Below are 22,789 nucleotides of genomic sequence, written 5' to 3'. Positions count from 1 at the left end.
CAGGTGCACAGCCTATAAATGCAATGACATTCACAGTTCTGTCCTGTACCTGTGAGAGGACGGCACTGATGCCCTTATTGCTGGCATCTGTGTCCATGAAAAACTCACTGCCTGTCTTGGGAGATGCCAGTACTGGCACCTCACACAGTTGAGCACACCTTCTTCATCCCATTGAAAGGTATCACACTGTTCAGTGAGTCTGTGTAACGGTGCAGCTATGTCAGCAAACTCACACATAAATGTCACGTATGAAGCCAAACCCAGGAAGCTTCACAACTCACCGCCACAGTCAGTGTGAACGCCAACTTTTTTTTGGCATCCTTTTCTTTGCCATCTGCCAATATCTCCGCAAGTCCAGCAAGCTGAACCATGTGGAGCCGGTGTGCTGATCCAAGGTGTCATCAATGCGCAGGAGTGTTTACAAGTCGTGCTTTGTGACAGCACTGAGCCACCAATAGTCCATGCAGAAATGCCAGCTGTTAGCCTTTTCCTTCACTACGGTCCAAGTATAGTGCTCGTCTGTGGCTGTAAAGATGTCGCTGTAATGGCACAGAAGCTCCCACAGCTGCTGTTTTAGCTCCTTTGTTGAGCTCGATCCCATTCAATGCCACAACTCACGTACTACTTCCAGTGTCGCTTGACTCACTGCTGCTGCCCTCCACACCTTCTGCTTCCTTTTCCCCCGCTGCACCATCAATGCCAACAAGGGTGCTGCTTATGTGCATCCCATGACCCTCAGAGATCCATCCACCAGCACTAGCATGGCATGTTCAGCTCCTCCCATACTGGCGGCTGTGGTGCCCTCGACCTGACAGCACACCCCGTCCCCTGGGTTCCGTCCACTGGGTCTGGCACTGTGTGTTCAGCTCCTCCAATGCTGGCGGTTTCCCCTGCCACACTGCCAGGGAGCCCCAACTCTCTGCCTCAACCCTGCTGCTGGCCGCTGCACACAGCTTCACTTGTCTCTTCTTTAGAGCCAGCGTTTCCTTCTTGAGGTCATCCTGTACGGCCAGGAGCCAGAACTCAGCTCAAATCTCCCCAGGATGACCAAGAGTCATTTTCTCCCCTGCATGTTGCCTTGCCTGCTGGATATAGACTTGATTTGGATGGTTGTTGCCTCCCAGCCGTCAGGTGTGTCATTCTTGGTGTGCAGGATCATGCCTGCTTAAAGCAGGGATGGTGACGATCGATGAGAGCGGAGAGCTGTTCCCCGTCTATGCTGCACTTGACCTAAAGTCTGTGGCGGCAGCTGATCTTCCCGGCAGTGGCGTTGACTGTGGGTTGTTCTCTCTAGGGAATTGTGTTACTCGCCTCGGTGTCTTTTCGCTGAGGATGAGTTCCATTCTCTGGCTAGTACACTGAGATGCACGTGCCTTCTCAGTCCCTCTGGCAGCAGCACGTTCAGAAATGCTCCAGCAGCAGCTCCTTCTATGCTGCCTTCTCAAACGCCGGGTATGACTGCCAAAACATCATGCTCAGTTCCGCCGCCAGCATGCTCATCTGCTCTCCCTTTAGGCTCCGGAGTTTCCTGATGGACAGCAGCAAAATGCCGCTGGAGAGCTATGGTCAGTGGCACTAGGTTGTCACTTTGTTCTGTCAGCAGGTCCACAAGCACCTGTAGAGCTTTCCCTTCCGGTGCCAGACACCCAAGAGGAAATGGTTACGGATATGTTGCCCGATGCCCGAGTCATGTTTTAACGATAGTTGTATTAGAAGGTTTTAAAAAGACTTTCATAAGACTTTTGAAAATAAGATCACTGGTCCTTTTGAATAGCAAATAATAAAGCTATTCAGAGCTATTCTGTTTAATTTATCTTATTTAGTGTTGTTTCAAAGACTGCAACGTAACCTAAAGGAAGCTTTGTGTTTAGCTGCCCAGAATGGCTTGGATAGAGTTTAACAATGCTTTACATGAACTGATAAAGGTGAAAAAATAACTAATAAACCTGTTTGTTTACTTTGGGGAATACAGAGACACCTTAATGATGACTTCTCGACTGTTTTCATTTTTTGTTCATTCACGTAAATTGATTTAAAATATAAGTAATAATAATAAACATGTGTTAAATCGATTATGCTTGCATTGATTTTGCCTTAGTTTATGTCAGTATTATCATAGTAATTGGGATTGTTTGAATTAGACTATCAGCAAGAATGGGGATGTGGATGGGAGGGACTAACAGTAACTACAGACTGAGAAAATGTTAATGGAATGTTAAAGTAACATTAAAAAAATCTGAACTTTTGACGCTGTGTACTGCTGGCTGCACAAAAATATCGGGAAGATGTTTTAGGGTATGTTTTACTAACTTGCACCGAATGTCCTAAGAAAATTAAGAAAACTGGAACTATAAACCTTTGAAGAACGTTTAAAGATAACATTCCAGGAATGTTCAGTGGTCAATGTATATAAAGCTGAGGTAATAATCTGGGGCAGTGGTTTAAGAAACATGTTATGGAAACACTAAAATGGCCTTTTTTTAATTTAGCAAAAAATATCATCATAATTAGATGTTATAGGAATGTTTTAACATTCTTAGAACATTGCAAGACCACATTCCTAGAACATTAAATTGATGCCAATGAGGTTGGGTTGACGTTTAGGGAACATTCTTGTAACCTGAATGTTTTAACATAACTTTGAATGTTGTCAGAACGTTCCAAGACAACGTTCCTAGAATGTTAAACTGTTGTTGCAAATGAGGTTGAGGTGACGTTCTGGGAACATTCACATAACTTAAGAAAACGTTCTGAGAACATTAAGAAAACTGCACAGAATAACATTGAGGGAACGTTCCAATAAAACGTTTATACAACCAAAATGTTAGAGGAACATTTAGAGAACATAATTTTGAACGTTGTCAGAACGTTCCAGGACAGCGTTCCTAGAATGTTAAATAATTGTTGCAAATATGGTTGAGGTGATGTTCTAGGAACGTTTTCATAACTTATACAGAACGTTCTGAGAACATTAAGAAAACTGGACAAAATAACGTTGAGGGAACATTCCAATGCAACGTTCCCACAACCAAAATGCAACGTTAGGGGAACGTTCTGAGAACGTAATTTTGTTAGCTGGGTTGCGATTTAGGTTGGTTTTTCTGAGAGTACTTGTAGGGGGTGAAAAGGATTTCTCAATTGAAAATGAAATATTTGCTGAAAAAGCTTGCATGTATCATAACCATAGCTCGTGACAACAGATTATTTGTGTTTTAATACCTACTTTGATGCCTAAATTCTCAGTTGAGAGCTGTGAACAAAGTCTACAAAGTAATATACAGCGCCATCTGCTGGACAAAAGAATCAAACGCTTTAATCTTGAAGCAGGCTCTATGACAAAAAGGTCAAAAACGTGGACGTTACTAAAATGGGTCTACCTTTGGTCGTCAGCGCAGCTTCCAGCTAAAATATTTCGATAAGCACACACTTGTTTGTTTAGTTGTTTGATTTTAACTTTGCTCTGGCTGAAGGCTGTGATAAATCAGCTTTCTAAAGATCTCAGCGCAGCTTTGTGTGTGACTCACCGAGTCAGAGAAATTTAAATGAGTTCTGTGGTCACTTTAGACTTTTGGTAAGTGTATTTATCAACTTCAGGATTTCCCAAATGTTTCACTGCCTAATGATCTATATATGGAGTAAAGAATTGTACTTGCTTTATCATTTAATGAGCATTGCATAACAATTCTTTAACATTTTTGGTTCTCTCTGTGACTCACAATTTGGGCATCCATCCGTAAGCTCTCTTTCACAATTGTCTTCTTAAATGTTGCAAACTGTCCTGAAACTGAATAGTTAAAGTGATGTAAAACCTAAAAGGAAATTTTGCTGGACTTTTTAGAATAATTTCCTGATGGCTGTTTCCAAAAAGTCTACGGAAATGTAGAACACAAAAACAGATCACTGTTATTTTAGTTATTTACAATTGAACTTCCAGTCATTCTGAAAGATTTGCCCCTCTGAGTTTTTGAACTGTATTTTACAATAGTTCTCAAACCAGGTGCCATGAGCCAGTGCAGTGGATTGTCAATAAAATTAGTGCTTTAATCTATAATTATATAATAAATTGGTCAAGTAATTAAGATTCTTATTGCAAAAAGTTTATGTGTTTACCTTCAACCAAAGATGACACTGTGGTATGGCCTTGCATTCTAAATAAACCATGTGAAGATAAAAACAACATTTTACATATATACATTTACAGGATAGCAACCACACAAAGAAGCAGTCTTCCACTGAGGTCCTAAAGGGGTCCTTGGGATACCCATGGTAGGAGAGGTGAGCCAGCAACTGGAAGGTCACAGGTTCAAATCTCAGAACTGGGCATAGTGAGGCAGCAGAATGTCAAATTTCCCTTGTAGGATTGATAAAGTACAACATAACATACTGTACAGGACTATACAAAAATGAGCAGATGGCTGTAGAGTTTCTATAGTCATTCTAGTAGGAAATTCCAGTAATTTATGGTAATATGCTACAAATCTGAAAATGAATTTAGAAATCCAAAACTACAAAAGACAGGTTTCTGATTTAAGTAACCTGGTAGAATAAGCAGTAAATATATGACTTACAGCAGTAGAGAAAAAAAACAAAGCAGCAAAAAAAGAGCTTAACAAGAAACACGAGAACAACAGAACAACAAAGAGACAGAAAAACAGGTGAAAATCTATAAAAAAAATTTATTTTCCATCTCAGTAATTGATGTTTTTATATTTACATATTCATTTCAGAGTTCATAACTACATGCACAAAAAGCTATTTCACAATCAGTAACTGTTATGGAGGGACTTTCCACTCGAATTACTGAAAAAGCGTCATTTTCAGTGACCTTAGAAACAGTGAGAATTCATAACATATTCACACCATTTCATAAATGATGCACCTTCACAGCTGTAACTTTAATAAATATATGAACAGTCAGTGCTTATTCATGTGGTAAAGAGTATGATTATACACAATGGACTTTTATGGATGAAACTACATTTCTTCTCTCAGACTAACAATGTTTTCAAAATGCAAACATTTATTAACCATAAATTATAGGCTACAGTGAAGAAAAAACATCTTGTAAGATGGGCCTGCCACATCTATTCATACTCCTTATTCACCATTATAAGCATTTGTTACTCATCACAGTGCAGAAGAAAATGCAACATGTGCAAGTATAGACAAAGCAGAAGGTTATAGTTGGTCATAATCAGCTTATGCCTTTTCCCTCACTGCTCACACTCATATTAGACATATCTGATTGGTCGCTGTTATGACTGGAGGGCCGTGACTGTGTGGCAATGGATGTTGGGGGTAGGCCGTGAGAAACAGGTGGCTCACTTCTTCCAAGACTAGCTGGTAAGAGGATCAACCGTGTGTCAGTGGGATAAGGATGTCTTTGCAAAGTAGCTGGATAGTAAGCAGTATGACCTGACAGAACATTAGCAGAAGGCATAAGGGTGTCATAGCGAGGTGTGGGGAAATAGGGAAAAGAATGAATAGACATTCCATAGTCTGCTCTGTTATCTGCTGCCATATCGTGAAATGTCCTTGGTCTCCTTTGTAAGTCATCTTTTTCCTGAGTTTCCGTTGGTGACTGGTTTCCTGACATGCTTTCACCAGACTGACTGTGTGGTGAGTGTATACGTGAAGCTAAAGGAGAGACAGAAGCACTTCGGTGAAGGTTGGGAGTGGCCAGTGGAGAATGGCTCAAGCTGTTTGGAGATGGAGCACCTAAACAAGGAAGAGAAAAATGTTTTATTACAGCACAGCAGAAATGTTCAGCTCAAAATGCCTATTAACCCACAAGTACATTTGTGTATTTTTGTTCTTTTGTTTTTATGAAGCTATGTACTTATATATTCTGTGGATGGTCCTAAGTGTAAATCCTGTAATCCACCAACATGGGGGAAATGGGCATGGGAGTGGGGATGTTCTGTGATTTTATGATAAGATACATGCCAACATATATGGCAAAAGACAATAAATAAATTGTTCACAAAAAAAAGTTGAGAAGAGAGACTGAGGGAAGGTGGCTGTGTTTGATGAACTGATGGTTGATGAGAATCATGAGAGGCTCTCACCATCTTTCCCACCTGATGTGTACAGCTAATAGATGTATGGCAATACTGCACAATTAACTGCATTTTAATCAGGACCATGATTTTTAGCTTCCTCAATTAAACATACAGTCATATGCAAAATTCAGTCAAATGACATTTTATTGTTAATTTAACACATGCTCTATAGGGAACATTTATATATAGGATTTTTTTCTGCAAATTGTGAACATTTTCTATTTATTTGCTAAGCCAAACATACTAGAAATAAAAATGTGCCATTACTTTTGCACAGGCCACATTTAATGTTTTTTTCTTCTAATATTATATTGACTAAATAAACAATTATTGTGCATTAAAATGTGCAGAAGTGCGTTTTGCGTACAGGATGTGTATTTATAATCACTATGAAAATCAACAAAACATGTAACTTGACCCGGGGTGGTCAAATTTTTGTATACAACTGTAACTGACTACCATATTGGTAGCTAGAGATAGCTAGTTGACATCAAATATAATTTTTAATTATCTAAAGTCCAATAATATGTTGATATACTTGTGTTTCTATCAAAACAAATCTGTGAGTGTAGTCTAATGCTTTTCTATGGAGGTATAAATCCTGTCCATTTGGCTGCACATTGTAGCGGCGTGTTTATTTATTTCTTTTTTAAGTCTAATTTTTCGCATTTAAAAGATATGGTCCATTAATGTGACTAAGGACTAGTCTTATTCTGATTTAAAGATTTATACATTTGAAAGAATGCAAGCTTATAGTGTAAGACGAAAAGTATGTTTTCTGGTAACCTCATTGATAAAACGCAATCATTGTTTCTGAATTGATGACTTCAGCGTCAAGTTATTGCATTTATCATTTTAGCTGTTACTGTGCAGCCCTAGAGAATAGCATATCTGGAACTCAAGTGGGAAGGCTCATAAGGTAAGCCTCTGAGAGACCACCAAGGGCTACTGAAGTATGCATTGTAGTCAGAACGACCAGCTGATTGTGCCAGGGCTACTCTATCTGCATATGACCTGTCTCTTTTCTACAGGGCACATGTTTGAAACAGGAATCAGAGTTGTTTGTGGAAGACTGTGTTTGACTGATAGAGGAACTATCAACATAAGTAAATAAAGTAGGTAGTGATATCACAGTTCTGGAAATGGTTTTTGAGTAAGGGAGAAATGAATGGTGCTACAATTTCGGTTCCTATTCCTATGACATTATATTACATCTTTAACTGTGTGATTTGGTGCTTTGTAAATAAGCGTATGTAAATGTGAGTATAAGCAAATATCTTACCATTGAAACTGTGCTGAGTTTTCAGAGTGTGGCCACGAGTAGTCTTCCCACGCAACACATCAGAAACCTGATCGAAAAAATCGGAAGTTAACCACGAAAAATAAAAAAACAAACACACTTTTAAAAAACTTAAAAACTAAAAAACACACTAACATTAATTAGTTTGTGTTAATTGTAATTTGTGCAAGAACTGTAATCCTTTAGTATAAACACTAAACTACATGGACCAACATGCTTGTAACTGCTGGTATTCACCACTAATGGGCAGCATTTCCATCCTACTTAGCTGATGGAAAATACATTTCTGTGGTTTACTTTCTTCAGATTTCATTAGAAAAGTAGGTACTAATAAAAGAAAGCAGAAGCAATCTAAATTAAGCAAGTGAAGTAATTTACATGTCATAAATTTTTCTTCAGAAGGCTCTAACATTAAAGATATCTAACCTTTCTAGTCAAGGCCTTCTTCTTTTCACTGCAATCCAGTCTCACTTTCTTACCTTCTTGTTTTTGGCCACCATGACGGCAGTGTCATTGTGGTAGTTCTTTAAACTGCTGTCAGCACCATTCTTCAGAAGTACTCTGACAGCTTCCACCTCGCCACGGCCACAGGCACTGTGGAGGGCTGTGTTACCACTGTATGACTGTGCATTCACATTACAGCCATTCTGAGAACAGAAGAGAGGAAATGTTCTGTTGTTAAAAGCTGTAGATAAAGGCTGCCTATACAGAGATAAATAGCACTTCAAAGATTTAAAACACAGATGAACTATTGCAAATTCACTTTTACGTAATTTGAAGTAGTACTGCCCTCAAATGTTGCTGTACTTGTACTTTGTAACTTGTAGCCCCGACAAAGAAACAAACAATTTGTGGAATCTACAATAAAATTAATCAATTACCATACTACAATAGAGGTATACAGAAATATACAACATACAACATATTGTCACTATCAGAATAAAACCTCATCAGTCATTTTTTTCTGTTTTTACGTGTTCTACATCATTTGAAAACACCAGCTACCTTTACATTGTGTGAACATTTTATGGCATATAGACAAATAAAATGGTCCAATATTAATTGGAATAAAATCCCATTGCATTAACTTAAATTAGAAATAAATGAATCATTTTGGAGATACAATATTTTGTTCCTACAGTGATGAACACAATCTGTGTTTTTTTGAAAGCTCCATCTGAGATCTTAACCCCCAACATCTTATATGATCCAAAAAAAAAAGGAAGAGACTTTGATTGTGACTTCAGCTAAATTTTGGTGGAAGGCTTGAGTCATAGGATGTTGACTCTGAAATACAACTGAAAACACAAGAACACACACCCACCAAAACACCATGGAAAACAGAGGCATAAATATGACCACACCTCAATGAGAAAGTTGACCATCTCCATACAGTTGTTCTCCACAGCATGTATCAGAGGACTGCGGCCACTCTTAATGTCCTGTGCATGGAGGAACGGGAAACAGATCAAACAAAAATAATCTTCTTTTTTCATGATTTTTTTTTTGGAAATAACAATGACACAGTGCATGGTTTGTGCATTGGGCAGCCTGGCACTTAGATAACAATACTGTTGCAACAAAAATATTTCATAACTCACATAACTTGAAACCATTCCTACAAATTGCAGTGACCACAACACCACAATTGCCACACTAGAGAGAATCATAGGCTTTTGTGTGGGGATACAGATAAGATGGACTTCACTGACCACTGCATTGATATCAGCTCCACTGTCCAGTAACATTTTGGCCAGCTTTTTATTTCCATCTTGAACAGCGAGGTGGAGCGGGGTCAAGCCTGAAATTCAACAGAATTTAACATACTATAAATAGGCTGCTACAACTAGGCACAGGCTTTTTGAAAGAAAAAAAAAAAACAATCTGGTAAAACACTCAAATCTAATAACCCACTCAATCAAGCTTGGACTGGCTTTCCTGAGTAAAACACAAATACACACACACAACCACACCCACACATGTTCACCCACAAGGCTCAGCTGTTCAGACCCTCTCTGTGTTTCTAGGGGCTTTCTGTACCTTGAGGTAGGAAAATTAAGATGACTAGGGCATGTCACTCAACAGGAATTACCCTGCCTGACCATTTCTCACCCATGACAGCATTAAAAAGATACACAATACTGACATTCAAAGCATAAATAAATAAATAAATAAATAAATAAATGAATGAATGAATGAATGAATGAATGAATAAATTTTTCACTTTTTAACTACAGTTTTAACTGTGTACATTTTGTTAATACGGTAGGCCTAAGACATTTCAGTAACACTTTACTGTTGGTCAGTGTTCATTCGGTTACAAGACACCTACATAAGCCCTTCGTGATAACTGACATAAACTTACATAAACATTTATAAACACTTAGGTTAATAGGTGCCATTTGTCATAAAGTTTGCATTTGCCAGCTTTGATGTCAAGTTCGTATAACATCTACGTCAGGTGACATTGACGTGTTTCTGACATTAGCTTGTGTCAAGACACTTTCTGGGGTGAAATGATAGACTTTGTAGTTCAGTGTGTTTCACACTGACACAACACACTGAGAATATGACAGAGCTTGCTGAGTCAGACTGGTGAGCATTTTCTGTGGCCCTTAGATAAAAAGAATTTCATTTTACCATTTATGACATTTACACTATGTCACAGTGCATTATGTTACTGTAATATACACTAAGCTACAAAGTCAGCTGTAACATGCTTTGTCATAACAACCTTATGTCTGAAAAAAAAAAATGATGTCACCTATCAATTTAACATCAAAGTTCACAAAATCAGCCTTTATGACAAATGATGCTTACATTTAGCCTTTATAAATGTTTATGTAGGGTTATGTCAGTTGTCATGATGTCATGATATGCACGTGTCCTTTAGCATTATGTGTTACTGACATTGCCATAGGCCACTGTGTGCACTGCAAAACATGCTGCAGGCCATGTTACTGGCTCACACTATTCACAAAGTCATGGTTAAGCACATGAGCTGAGTGTGAAACAGGCCCACCTAACCCTCACAAGCACACACATCTGCACACAAGCATACACCCAAGTACTTCCTTTTAACTAGATTGAATTTCTACCTAGGTCATTCTTCTCTAATAACATTAGCTCATAGATCATACTCCTCACCATTACAGAGATGCCAAAAGATCATTAATACAAATCTTAAACTTCAATACTATAATAAGGTTTAACTCATTAAACCCTAAGTGCCTATATGTGGGTCCACACTTCAATTCCCCACTCTCATAACCTACATTAGTTTCATAGTAGTTACAGATTAATTCAGGATAATGTATAGTAAATGATAATACTTATGAATTATAATGTAATTGTAAGCCTAGAGAATATAGCATGAAAACAATGTGTCAGGCTTAACTATGTTTCACTGTACTAAAACAAAGCACATATATAGTTTTGTTTTGTGGCCTCAGCATGGTAGATGTCTTTTTTTGATTCAGTTAAGCTGCATACTCACCTTCATAGTTCCTGCTGTCCAGGAAGGCAGAGGGGCAGCACGGGGAGTGGGCAAGGTGGGCCAGAATTACAGACAGGCACCTGTCCTGGCTGTGTTCACAACAAAGATGCAGTGCGTTCTGACCATTACGGTCCAGTGCTCCAGGGTCAGCTCCACCCTGCAGGAGAGCCTCCACCACAGCAGGCTGGTGAGTGATTACAGCCAAATGTAGAGGAGTCTGAGGACAAGAGATAGAAGAGGGAATAACATTTTAGTTTATCATAGCTGATGGTAATTTATTTTATTAACCCCTAATTAACCCCTAATCAATTAACCCCTTAAACTGCAGACGTGAGCTGCTGGCAGGTCCAGGTTCCATTTCCCAGTCTTGTAACTAAAGAATAACTCTGCCAGTTTGCACTGTTCATGTAATTACAAAATATAAAAGCTTTAGGATGTAATAAGCCTGACAAATTATTGGGGGTTAATCAGTTATTAACTTTAAAACATATTATGTAGTAAATACTATAGCTTATTCAGTAACTACTGAAACTAATATGTAAGTTACATAGTTATGAGAATAAGGACCTGTAGCGTGGATCCAGTTGTACACTGTGAAAAAGGTTTGTCAGTTCAACCTAAAAAATGACTTCATGTAGTAACAAGCTAGTCAACTGTTTTTATTCAACTTCAATTAAACTTTGAATAAAACAATGAAAACCAAAATAAATAGGTAACATGAACAAGGGAAATATTTCACCTCAGTTTAAATCCACTACTGCCCTGCTCCACTTTTTACAGTGTAGAGTAAAATGTAAATGTGATAGTAAGAAAACGTATTTGTTTCAGATGTACCTCTATTTTGTCTTTATGAACATTACATATTAAAACTCAGGAGACATATGTAGGTTCTCTGGTCATTTTGGATAGTAAATAAAATGGCTATATCTGCACTATAGACATTGCCACCCATGGTTACTATCAGTACCACTGTAAAAAAATCTGAGTCAGTATGTTCCTCTATGCAGCAATTGACATGAAAACACTCTACATGTCTAAATGACTTTGTTTACATCTCAACCACTGAATTATTTTGAATTTGGAATTCCCCTTGTTGTATGTTAGTGTCCTCAACCATTGTAAACATATTTTGGCTATTCGGGCCTTTTAACAATAGAACTATTATTATTATTATTATTATTATTATTATTATTATTATTACTTATTTACAAAAGATTAAAGTATGACAGAAGACAGAGATGTATAAAAATTGAGGCACCAAAAACATATTCATTAAATAAATAAATAAGTACATAAATAAACAGATTAAATTTTCCGCAATAAGTTAAAATCCATGCTCACTTAAACATATCAATGTACACTAAACCACCATAAAAAGGCAAATTCACATTAACATGCTCAGGTTTGTTTGGCTGTGTAGGGTTATTGGGTTGTAAATATGAATCACATCCTGCTGTATTCCCATCAATGCAAGCTCTCAGTTAGAACCTGTTGAACAGGTTAAAGGTCAATGCCACAGAAAAGTGACAACCAGATAAGACTTTAAAAACACTCCAGGTACTCTGTGTTTACTGCACAAATACACACATAACCACATAACACACGTACATGAACTTGCATACAAACCTGTCTGTTAAAGTACACAACGCAGAAACGTGCACATATATAGGCATTCACTTAAGCATGACCTGAAATGTACATAAGCAGCCTTACGCCTCCTATTTTATTGACGTACATCTTTTGTGTTGGCAGGTAAGTTTTTATTTAAGCATAATATGAAAGTACAACAGATGCATGCTAATATGCTTCACCATCTCAAGGTGCAAGTCTAATCATACTGGGGCTTTGTATGAGACTAACAAAGTTCTACCTTCATAAGAGTAGTGGAACAGAAGTGTATTATGTATAAAGTTCAGGGAAATGAAGAATGAAAAAGAAAGCATTCTGAACCAACATTAACTCAAAGGGGTACGGAGTAATATATATTGATGATTTATAATGATACTAAAAACACTTTCATTTCAGTGCTGGCAGGTAAAGGTGGCACTGGACAGGCACACTGTACAAAGGAAAGAGGAGGAGCCAATGTTCCAGTAAGAGCCAGGGGTAAAAAGTACAGAGATACAAAAGCAGAGTGTAGAGAAATTCCTCCAGTGTCACAATGCCTGTGGCGCTCCCTTCCTGTGAAAAAGCTCCAATTTCCCTGAATCCTGTCTGACTCATCACACATCACACAATCGCTCTGTTCTGCATATGTGTAAGAACACATGCATGCATTTTCCCCTGATTTTAGAAACACTGAAATATATACAGCTCAAAGCCATAACAGATCACAAATAAAAGAAGCTCTGTTCTGACACAGAGCCTTTCTTTATTAGCTTATCAAATGTGAATGTGCACACATCTTCTGTGACTCCCAACTATTGTCCATATGTACCAGCGCCATTCAAAGCTGAAGGAACCGGCCCAAAAGGCAAACACTAATGCTTTAAAACCAAGATAAGGACATAAAGAGTGTAAAGAAGGGGAGGGGGAAGGAAGGCTAAACAGAGGCCAAGTGAGGGTGGGAGAGGAAGAGCCGGAAGCGATAGTGTGGAGGGAGGAGGGGAGGGAGACACAAGGAAGAGTGGGATTATGGAGGGAAAATCCCTTTCCTCTCCCCTGCAGAGTACTTTTTATAATCACATTCCTGCTTGGAAAGAGAGAAAATATAACAAACGACTGAATTACTACTACTGTTTAGAGAAAAATGTACTAAAAGAATATATATATTTACCATTTACAAAACTGAAGCAAACCTTTTTGTACTGACAGTTGTGTTAGTATAAGTAAACAGAAAAACTGAACATAGAACCAATGACAACAAAGAAAACCTGCCATAACCAGAATAAACAGACATTTTGGAGACACGTGTTTTTTTTTGTTGTTGTTCATAGGTATGGCAACAATGTGTCATCATGGCAAGTTGACCTGTTGGTCAGTTATTGTTAAAAATGAAAATTAACAATTAATTAAAAAAGTCAATGAAGCAGTATCAAGGTCCAGTGAGGGACAGAGTGCGAGCAAGCAACAGAGAGAGCGCGAGAGAAAAGGGAAAGTCCCAACTTCTACCCTGAACCACAACAGAAGGTATGTTGAGAAACAGCCCAGAATGCAAGGGGCATCATGTGACTTCTCGGAATGAGGATACTTAAGTTCGTACACACATACAAACACACACTCACACGCACACCCGGTAGCTGCTTTAACAGAGCACAACTTACAACACACGCTCACAATGCTTGCACTCTGATGCAGCCGTCATTAACAGCACTGTAGTGTGAACACAGCAAACTGCAGAGAAACAAACCAGAAAAGCGAAGAAAGAACACGTGCATTCAGAATGCAAACGACCAGCACTTACCTTACGATCTAACACACGAAAAGCATCAACTCCCAATACAACAGAGATTTTCAAGTAAAGTTGTAGTTCTCTTGATTAATCTGTGGTAGTGGTATTCCTAAAATCGGCACCCAGCAACAGGCAGTCTTCTAAATGTCAGTGTAAGTGGTGGTCACAATAGAACTGTGGGCGTAAGATGGTGTAAAAGAAGGAAGAGTAGCACAGTAATATAGAGACAGTGGTAGCAGTAGTAACACTTTCTTAAATCCACCAGTCAGCTGAGAAGACACCAACATATCTGCAGTTTTATACTGACCCCAGCAATTATTTGTACTCACTGTGCCAGACTGGGAGTCTTACTGTACAATGCAAATTCTTTTAAGTGTTAAATGTATAAAGTATATAAAGTTTTTTTTTTAATAGAACATTTATTTAAAGGGGAATTCCATTCACCGATTTTTTCAAAAATTCTGCATAATTCAGTCTGTAAGACGTAAACAAAGTCATTCAGAGTGGTTTGATGTGAAAAAAGTTAATTGTAGAAAAATTTAATGACCCAAATGTCTTTACAGTGGTGTTGAGAGGAACTAGGAGTCGTGATGTCGACAATGTAAATTCAATATATATGTACTATACAAGACCACCAGTGAATACTTGTCTTCTGAATTTCATATGCAATGCTGATGATGATAAAATGGCAAATTCTGGAAAAAGGTTTTACCTGCATGTACCTCTCTGCCATGATTTTAAAATGGAAACAGAGTTTAACATGCATTATAGGTCAAAAATTATATAACTATCATAAAGCAATGTCTCAGGCATCAACCAGCATATTAATAATCAATTTATGTAATAACTTTTGTAATAACTCTTGTGTTTGTTGTGATTTTGTTGTAAACTACTTGTAAAAAACATGATTGTCACAACCTTGTTACGTCATTTCATCTGTTTTTTGTTATTTTTTTACACCTTAAAAATGTTTTCCCCCTCTTTATTTACATCGTGTGAATATTTCATGAAAAATGGATCAATAGAAATGGTTCAAAATAAGACGAAATAGTCCATGTCCTCCATTGTTTTTGTATTGTATGTTTTTTCCTGAAGTCCACTTGTATATGTGGTTTATGTACCAAAAGCAGTCATAATTCACATTTTACATGAACATTTTACAAACTATTTTCATCCCTTAGAATCCCTTAGTTTAGTTACTATGCCCTTAAGACTTACATACAAATGACCTTTGCTCTGATTGGCTGGCCCTGTATTGTGATTCAGTGGAAGCTCATAAAACAGTGCAGGCTGAAACACTCCATATAACTTCAACACAAATGGGTGAGGCTAAACTGCTTTAGGCTGAATAGGAGGATATATGTAAGAATTGGTTTTCATGACATCACAAAAACAGGCTGTTTTTGCAGTTTGGTTTTCATATGCTGTATGCACTGGGGATTGGGTGCAATGTTGGGAAATTGTATTTTATTTAAACAAAGTAAGGAAATTTTGATTTTCCATCATACAGGCCCTATAAAAACTTGCAACAATGACAATCTGCTAGGCCATAGAAATATTTGCTCTTGGTTCATCTTGTTCTTTCACACAAAGACTGACTGGTACATGCATGCATGCATGCACATACACAAACACACACAATCATGTATGGACTGTACAGTGCTTCAGTTCTAGGGAAGTGAAGTGAATGAAGACAGGATATAACTCAAAGCTAAATGAATCGTCAGACAAAAAAAAAAACAGCAGTCAGTTCAGGCACGGTTCAGACGCAGCTTCTGGTAACTGGCTTGCGATGTGTGTGTTGAGTGAAACCTCAGCATGAGGTGAGGTGATTTCTGAGGTTTGGTTAGACATGAAGTGGCTATTGCTGATGATGAGAACGGGTGAGAACAGTGGAAGTGATGCTTTAAAGACAGAGGGAGAAAGAGAGAGAGAGAGAGAGAGAGAGAGAGAGAGAGAGAGAGAGAAGAACAGAATGTGAAAGCTTGGGGACACTCCGCAGGGGGTGAGCCGTAAGCATAGTGCATTGTGGGAATGAGAAAAGGCAGTTCCCAGCGAGAGCAGAAGTGCGTGTGCAGTGTGTTTGGTGTTGTGGTGTAGTGGATATGGGCTGCCCACTGTAGGTGCTCACATAACCACTAATATAAGACTGCACTGGGTCTGGAATGATACATTACCAGGAAAGAAAATGCTTCCTCTTTTGCATGCTCACGTTTTCAGCTACAGTGGTCTTTATCAGGCTCTCCTTTAAACATACATTTAAACACACACAAAGAGGGTACTGTATGGGTACATTTTTGACCCTCAAGGTACGAACAATGTAAATGTCCCCTTAAAGGTACAATAATGGTCCACATAGCACATGGATGAGTTTGAAATGCACACTACATTCACTTTTCCAGGTTAAAGGTACAGCCCCTATAAGTACTTGTTCAAATCCACCACCAGCACTCTTGATTTAATATTACTGAGTAAACAACACACATGTTTTGGGCAAATAAATGTGTACTGCTCAGTTAAATGATCTGTCTGAATGGTCTGTCTGTCTATCCATCTGTCTGTCTATCTGTCTGTCTATCTATCTATACAACAGAAATTTTAGAATGTTGCGTTAAGATGCCTCTAAGGTGGATCCAGTGTTCAGAGGCTTTTGTCACTGTTAGTGATCAAAGTCTGTGCCAGCTTGTGTGCAAGCTGTCATTAAAGCAACAGGGGGAAAAACACTAAGAAATTATGAATTTCATGTTAAATTGTCAAAGATTCTACTGTTCACTCAGATTGTTGCTGACAATCTTATTAATCAAACTACAATGAAAAAATTTGTATTAAACAAAAAAGCAAAATAGAAGCATTTTCACTAGTGATCTTTTGGACCCCACTGAATATATGTATGTATGCGTGTGTGTTTCATAAATAAGTCAAAGAAACTTAAAAGAAAAAAAAACAAAGAAAACAAAAAAACTGAAACAAACAAACAAAAAAAAAACCTGGCACAGAATTGCGATTATGATTCAATTGTGATTATGTTTAACTAAAGGTACTGAAGTGTCCTTGAGGGTACTGCCCCAGTGACAAGCATTGTAGCCTGAAAAGTACAGTTCAGTATATATTTTTTTTTCTGAGAGTATACTATAAGCTGTTAGTTCTTCTGCTTGCTTCATACACCATGTGTGTTTGTGTGTGTTTGTACATTTTCAGGACAAAAAAGAAGTAGAACCTACATGTTTCACACACATTGAAAGAGAAAAACCATTACTGAGGTTCAGGTTAGGCTTATATATATTAAAATGCAATTTGTTGTGTTATCACACAAAATATTTTAAGATGAGTTGATTTCAGAATAAAATGATGAATACAGTTTTTGCTGTGTATGACTTTGTGTTCTGACATTGTATAAAAACAAGTGTGTGTGTCAGATGTGCGTGTGTCTTACCTGTCTTAGGTTATTATATAAGTCCAAGTCTTTGCAAGCCCGGCATAAAATGTGGATCAGCCTGTGAACTACTGCCTCCTTCTCCTGAACCACAGCAATGTGCAGAGCCCTGCAATAACACACACACAATTCACACATCTTTAAAAACACATCCTTAAAAAATATCCACACAGGGACTACATACATACATGCATACACCATCTAAACCGCTTATCCTTCTGGGTCGCGGTGGGGTGCTGGAGCCTATCCCTGATGTCAATGGGCGGAAGGCAGGGTACACCCTGGACACCCTGGACAGGTCGCCAGTCCATCGCAGGGCCACAGGGACTACATTTTATCCATATTTTATATGAATATATTAAATTACAGTAAATTACTGACTACTAGCTAGTTGCATTAGTTTCACAGTAATTTATTAGACCATATTATTAACAATAACAACAAACTAGCAACTGTGCACTGTTACTTCACAATCACATCAATCACATGGACCACAGGATAAGTGTAAAGTGGCTGTAATCTCCTGTATTTTAAACATAGCCTGGAACAATCAGTTAGTCCAGCTATCATCTATGATAAAAGCAATAACCACCATACCTGGAACAATCAGTCAGTCCAACTATCATCCATGGTAAAAGCACTAACCACTATACCACAAGTATACACCTATTCCACTATTTTTACTGTGAAGAAAATGGTGTTAAATATTGTGAAACACTGGCAATAATTAACAGTTTAAGTAACTGGCCTCAAACAAAAGCAACAACAAATGTAGTTTCTTAAAACATAATTGCATGAGTTCAATCCACTGTAGGGCACCAAATGTTTTTAGACTGACCAACATTTAGTAAATAAGGTTGTTATCTTTAATTCTTATTTACATACCCTACCCATGTAATGACATCCTGGAGTGCACAATGGATAGACATTACCAAACACTGCTTATCATCTGTGATGACGGTCTTCCAGACCTTTACTTTACTCCACATTCTTATTTTAGTCTTCTTCTTATGTCACCTTCTTGGGAAATGTCAGGAGTTTGACTTGGCCAGTTAAAAATATTTCTCTTCTTAGCTCTGTTAAATACTGTTGCCTGAATCGATGAACAACAAGTTTTAAGGCTTTCGGTCATATCTGAGCTGCAACATTTTCTGTGACTAAAAAACCTACCCTGTTGCTTTCATCAGTAATAACTTTTTCAGTGATTGTAAGCAAGCCAGTTCTAGTGGTAACTATCATGTTTCAGAGATCAAGTGGTATGCCTTGGATCACGGACAGTTCTTTTAGGTACTTTTTCTTCAAATGGGATGTTCTATTCTTGGCATTTACCGGTTTTGCTTTTGTGTTGTAACTTCTGTTTCTGCAAGTGTAGTTATATATGTTGTTTTTTTTTAGAGAAGGCTCCCAATCTGTCCCTTATAGTTTAAGGGATTTTCTTCGAAGACTGGTCTATGAAAATATTTTCAAATGCCAGGTTATTGACTATCTTTTAACTCTTACTGTCAAAATGTAATTTATAGACTCCCCATCTTCTTGGTCATATAAAGTATGACTCATCATATCATGTAATTTAAAAAACAAAAATCTTGTCTCCTCATACTCCTTCAGCAAAAAGCTACTTTTGCCTGCCTTTAAAACATCTTCTAATTTTTGGCTTCACCTCCCTCTCCCACCACTCCATCCATCACTGAGCGAAATGCTCAGTTAACTAAGAGGCCTCCTCTTATACTGTGCTTCACAGTATAGAAGTACGAAAGGATAACACATTATAATTTCTGGTTCTCATTGACTTTAGCAGTTAATAACATCAGAATGCTCAAACTGCAGGCAAACACAGAGTCAAAAATAACCAAAAAAAAACACATATAACAAATAGCAAACCTTATATTGCTGACAGGCTAACTTCATGTGGCATGGTATTTTTCCAAGTAATTTTAAATCATTTCTATTTGCCCCTTTACAATAAAATCCCAAACTGCAGCCAACAGACTAAATCATACCTATTAATATTTTGGACTAGCAGACAACATGTGATGTCCAGTCATTGTGGACACTCTTCACTTTTAGTAGTTGCTTATCCGAGTCAGGGACATCTATGCTCCAGTATTGCATAGATTACAAGGCAGGGTACATCAAGAGCAGGGTATCAGTCCATCGCTGGGTACGCACAAACATATCAGTCAGTCCAGCTATCATCCATGGTAAAAGAACTAAGCACTATACCACAAGTATACACCTATTCCACTATTTTTCTGACTATTCGTATTTGGCTCATGAACACCACTACACTAAACACTTCTCTCAAAAAGTAGATGTCAGCTTGTCACTGTACCTGCTTGAATTTTAACTGAGTTAACACATGAATCATATTTCAGTCTCCACAATGCAAATCTTGACCCCAGTATAGGAAAGAGAGATGCTTCTGTTCATCAGGCAGCTGCTTTTCTGTTAAATGCCAAATCTCATCTTGACAGCACTCCAATATTCTTTGGGCTCTGATGCGTTTTGTTACAAATATGCATAATTCATAACTTTACTTCCTAAAAATATACCGTGCTTGCGCACATACAAAAGTATAAATTGTTCCTGACACACATGTTGCTGACCAGTGGGTTTACATAATAGTATATGTGGTTTTGACAGCTGAGTGAAAAAACTGATTAACATGGCGATCAATCACCTGATTCTATGAATGACAGTTTACGAAAGGCTTAAACCTGCATGAGTCATTCTGCACACAGTGTCCACATGCAACCGATCTCAGTTAGTACAGGGAAATGCTTATCTCCCGATCACTTCAAAGAAAACCTCCATCTATCTGTGTGCAAGTTGAAAGCAGAGAGAGGTAAGACTGGGTGAAAACGAGTGAGGGACTCTTGAACTTTTTTTTTTCTTTTTTCTAAAGAGGTTTCCAGTAACAGCCACTTTGGTTTGAGGTGACTTCCTGATGTCAGGGACAATGGCACTGTTCTTTCAGTTTTGAATAATAATCATCATTGTGATTAATGTCACTTTATAGGGGCTTTCAGTGTATTTTCAGTGACAACTGGCTCTTCCTGTGAAACGCTGAAGAAAACTTACAAACACCTCTGAGGAACAGACACGCGTCTTTGCGATCTGCCTTGCAAAACTGCCCTGCAAAAATCTTGCAATACATTCATGCATAAACTGACATTCTCGGTCCAAAATAATATTATTGGCATTAGACATTAACCTAATTAACACAAACACAGGGAAAATGTGGTTTAGTGGTTTTTAGTGTGCAGTACATACACATTCAAATACATGACATGATTTGTTTTGTAGAAACTATTTAAGAAAATATAAAAAGTGTCAGCAGCGGTTTACTGACTTAGTCTACATGAGGAACTGGGGAAAAAAGATCAGTATCATATGAAATAACTTTTTCATTCATGGTTTTGAAACCACACCTCCCCAGTGTGAATGTGAAAAAAAAGAAAATGTTTCTGTGGCTCTCAACCTGTCCAATAAGAACATTTTATGATTACATGCCCATATCTAAAACAGCATATACAGTGATGTTAAAAAGTATTCTGTTCTTCTATTTTTGCTAATTTGTCACTTTTAAAAGTTTCAGATCATCCAACTAATTTTAATCTAAAGACAACACAAGTAAACACAAAATGCAGCTTTTAAATGATCCTTCTATTTATTGAAGATAAGGATCGATTCTAAAGCTTAATCACCCATGTGAAAAAGTAATTGCCCCCTACACCTAATAACTGGTTGTGCCACCCTTGGCAGTAACAACTGCAATCAAATGTTTGCGATAACCTGGGATGAGCCTTTTACATCGCTGTGGGGGAATTTTGGCCCACTCTTCTTTGCAGAATTGTTTTAATGTGGCTACCTTGGAGGTTTTTCAAGCATCAACTGTCCATTTAAGGTCTTGCCACGGCATCTCAATGGGATTTAAGTCAGGATTTTGACTTGGCCGAATTTTCTTTCTTTTAAGCCATTCAGAGGTGGGCTTCAGATCATTGTCCTGCTGCATAACCCAACTGCGCTTGAACTTTACATCACAAACTGACAGGCAGACATTCTCGTGCAGGATTTTCTGATAGAGAGCAGAATTCCTGGTTCCAACAATTAAGACAAGCCAAGCAGCCCCAGACCATCATCCTACCACCACCATGTTTGACTGCTGGCATGATATTCTTATGGCTGAATGCAGTGTTAGCCAGATGTAACGGTGGTCTGTGCCTTGCAACTCTCCTATGGATGCCTTTTTTGCCCAGTGTCTTTCTTATTGTGGAATTGTGTACACTGACCTTACCTACAGGCAAGTGAGGCCTGCAGTTTTTTAGATATTCATCTGGATTCCTTTGTGCCCTCCTGGATGAGTCATTGATGTGCTCTTCGTGAAATTTTGGTAGGCCGGCCACTCATGGCAAAGTTCACCATTGTTCAAAGTTTTCACCATTTGTGGATAATGGTTCTCACTGTGGTTTGCTGGAGTCCCAAAGCTTAAGCAATGGCTTTGTAACCCTTTCCAGACTGGCAGATTTCAATGACTTCACATCTGCATTTGAATCTCTTTAGAAAGTGACATCATGTGCTGCTTTTTGAGACCTTCTAACCTGCTTTACATTACCAGACAGGTTATATTTAAGTGATGTTTAGATATAACAGGTCTGGCAGTAATCATGCCTGGGTGTCCTAGTGAAACTGACCCCAATAGTCAATTGAAGTTGGTTAACTGGTTGAGTTAGTAGCTAAGGGGGCAATTACTTTTTCAGATAGGGCCAGGTAGGGCTAAACAGCATTTTTCCTTCAATAAATGAAATCATCATTTAAAAACAGCATTTCATGTTTACTTGGGTTATCTTTGTCCAATATTAGAAGTAGTTTAATCATCTGAAACATTCAAATGTGACAAATATGCAAAAATAGAAGAAATTGGAAAGGGGGCAAATACTTTTTCCCAGCACTGTAACAATACAAATGCACACTTTAGGGTTCCTTAGCCTTTATACAAATCTGAAATTTTAGAAATTGATCAAATTACAGTATTGGGCTAAAAGTGAGTTCATCTTTTATAATTTAATTCGTCATATTATCTTTTTGGTCACAAGAGATTGAGATG

General features: G+C 38.0%; 1 protein-coding gene across 1 annotated transcript in view; it reads right to left on the bottom strand.

Moving 5' to 3' along the window:
• Nucleotides 1–4,656: 4,656 nt before the first annotated feature.
• bcl3 (BCL3 transcription coactivator) overlaps nucleotides 4,657–22,789 on the bottom strand; it is a 30,314-nt gene continuing 12,181 nt past the window's right edge. The window contains exons 3-9 of the mRNA XM_036586088.1: nucleotides 17,683–17,791; nucleotides 10,859–11,075; nucleotides 9,075–9,163; nucleotides 8,727–8,804; nucleotides 7,842–8,009; nucleotides 7,345–7,411; nucleotides 4,657–5,718 (exon numbers count right to left, since the gene is read on the bottom strand). Of these exons, the coding sequence (XP_036441981.1) occupies nucleotides 5,195–5,718; nucleotides 7,345–7,411; nucleotides 7,842–8,009; nucleotides 8,727–8,804; nucleotides 9,075–9,163; nucleotides 10,859–11,075; nucleotides 17,683–17,791 (1,252 nt within the window). The 3' untranslated portion in view covers nucleotides 4,657–5,194. The remainder of the gene's footprint in view (nucleotides 5,719–7,344; nucleotides 7,412–7,841; nucleotides 8,010–8,726; nucleotides 8,805–9,074; nucleotides 9,164–10,858; nucleotides 11,076–17,682; nucleotides 17,792–22,789) is intronic.

This window comes from Colossoma macropomum, unplaced genomic scaffold (assembly GCF_904425465.1).
Source record: "Colossoma macropomum unplaced genomic scaffold, Colossoma_macropomum, whole genome shotgun sequence".
Taxonomy (NCBI): domain Eukaryota; kingdom Metazoa; phylum Chordata; class Actinopteri; order Characiformes; family Serrasalmidae; genus Colossoma; species Colossoma macropomum.
This window is presented reverse-complemented; position numbering and strand designations above follow the sequence as displayed.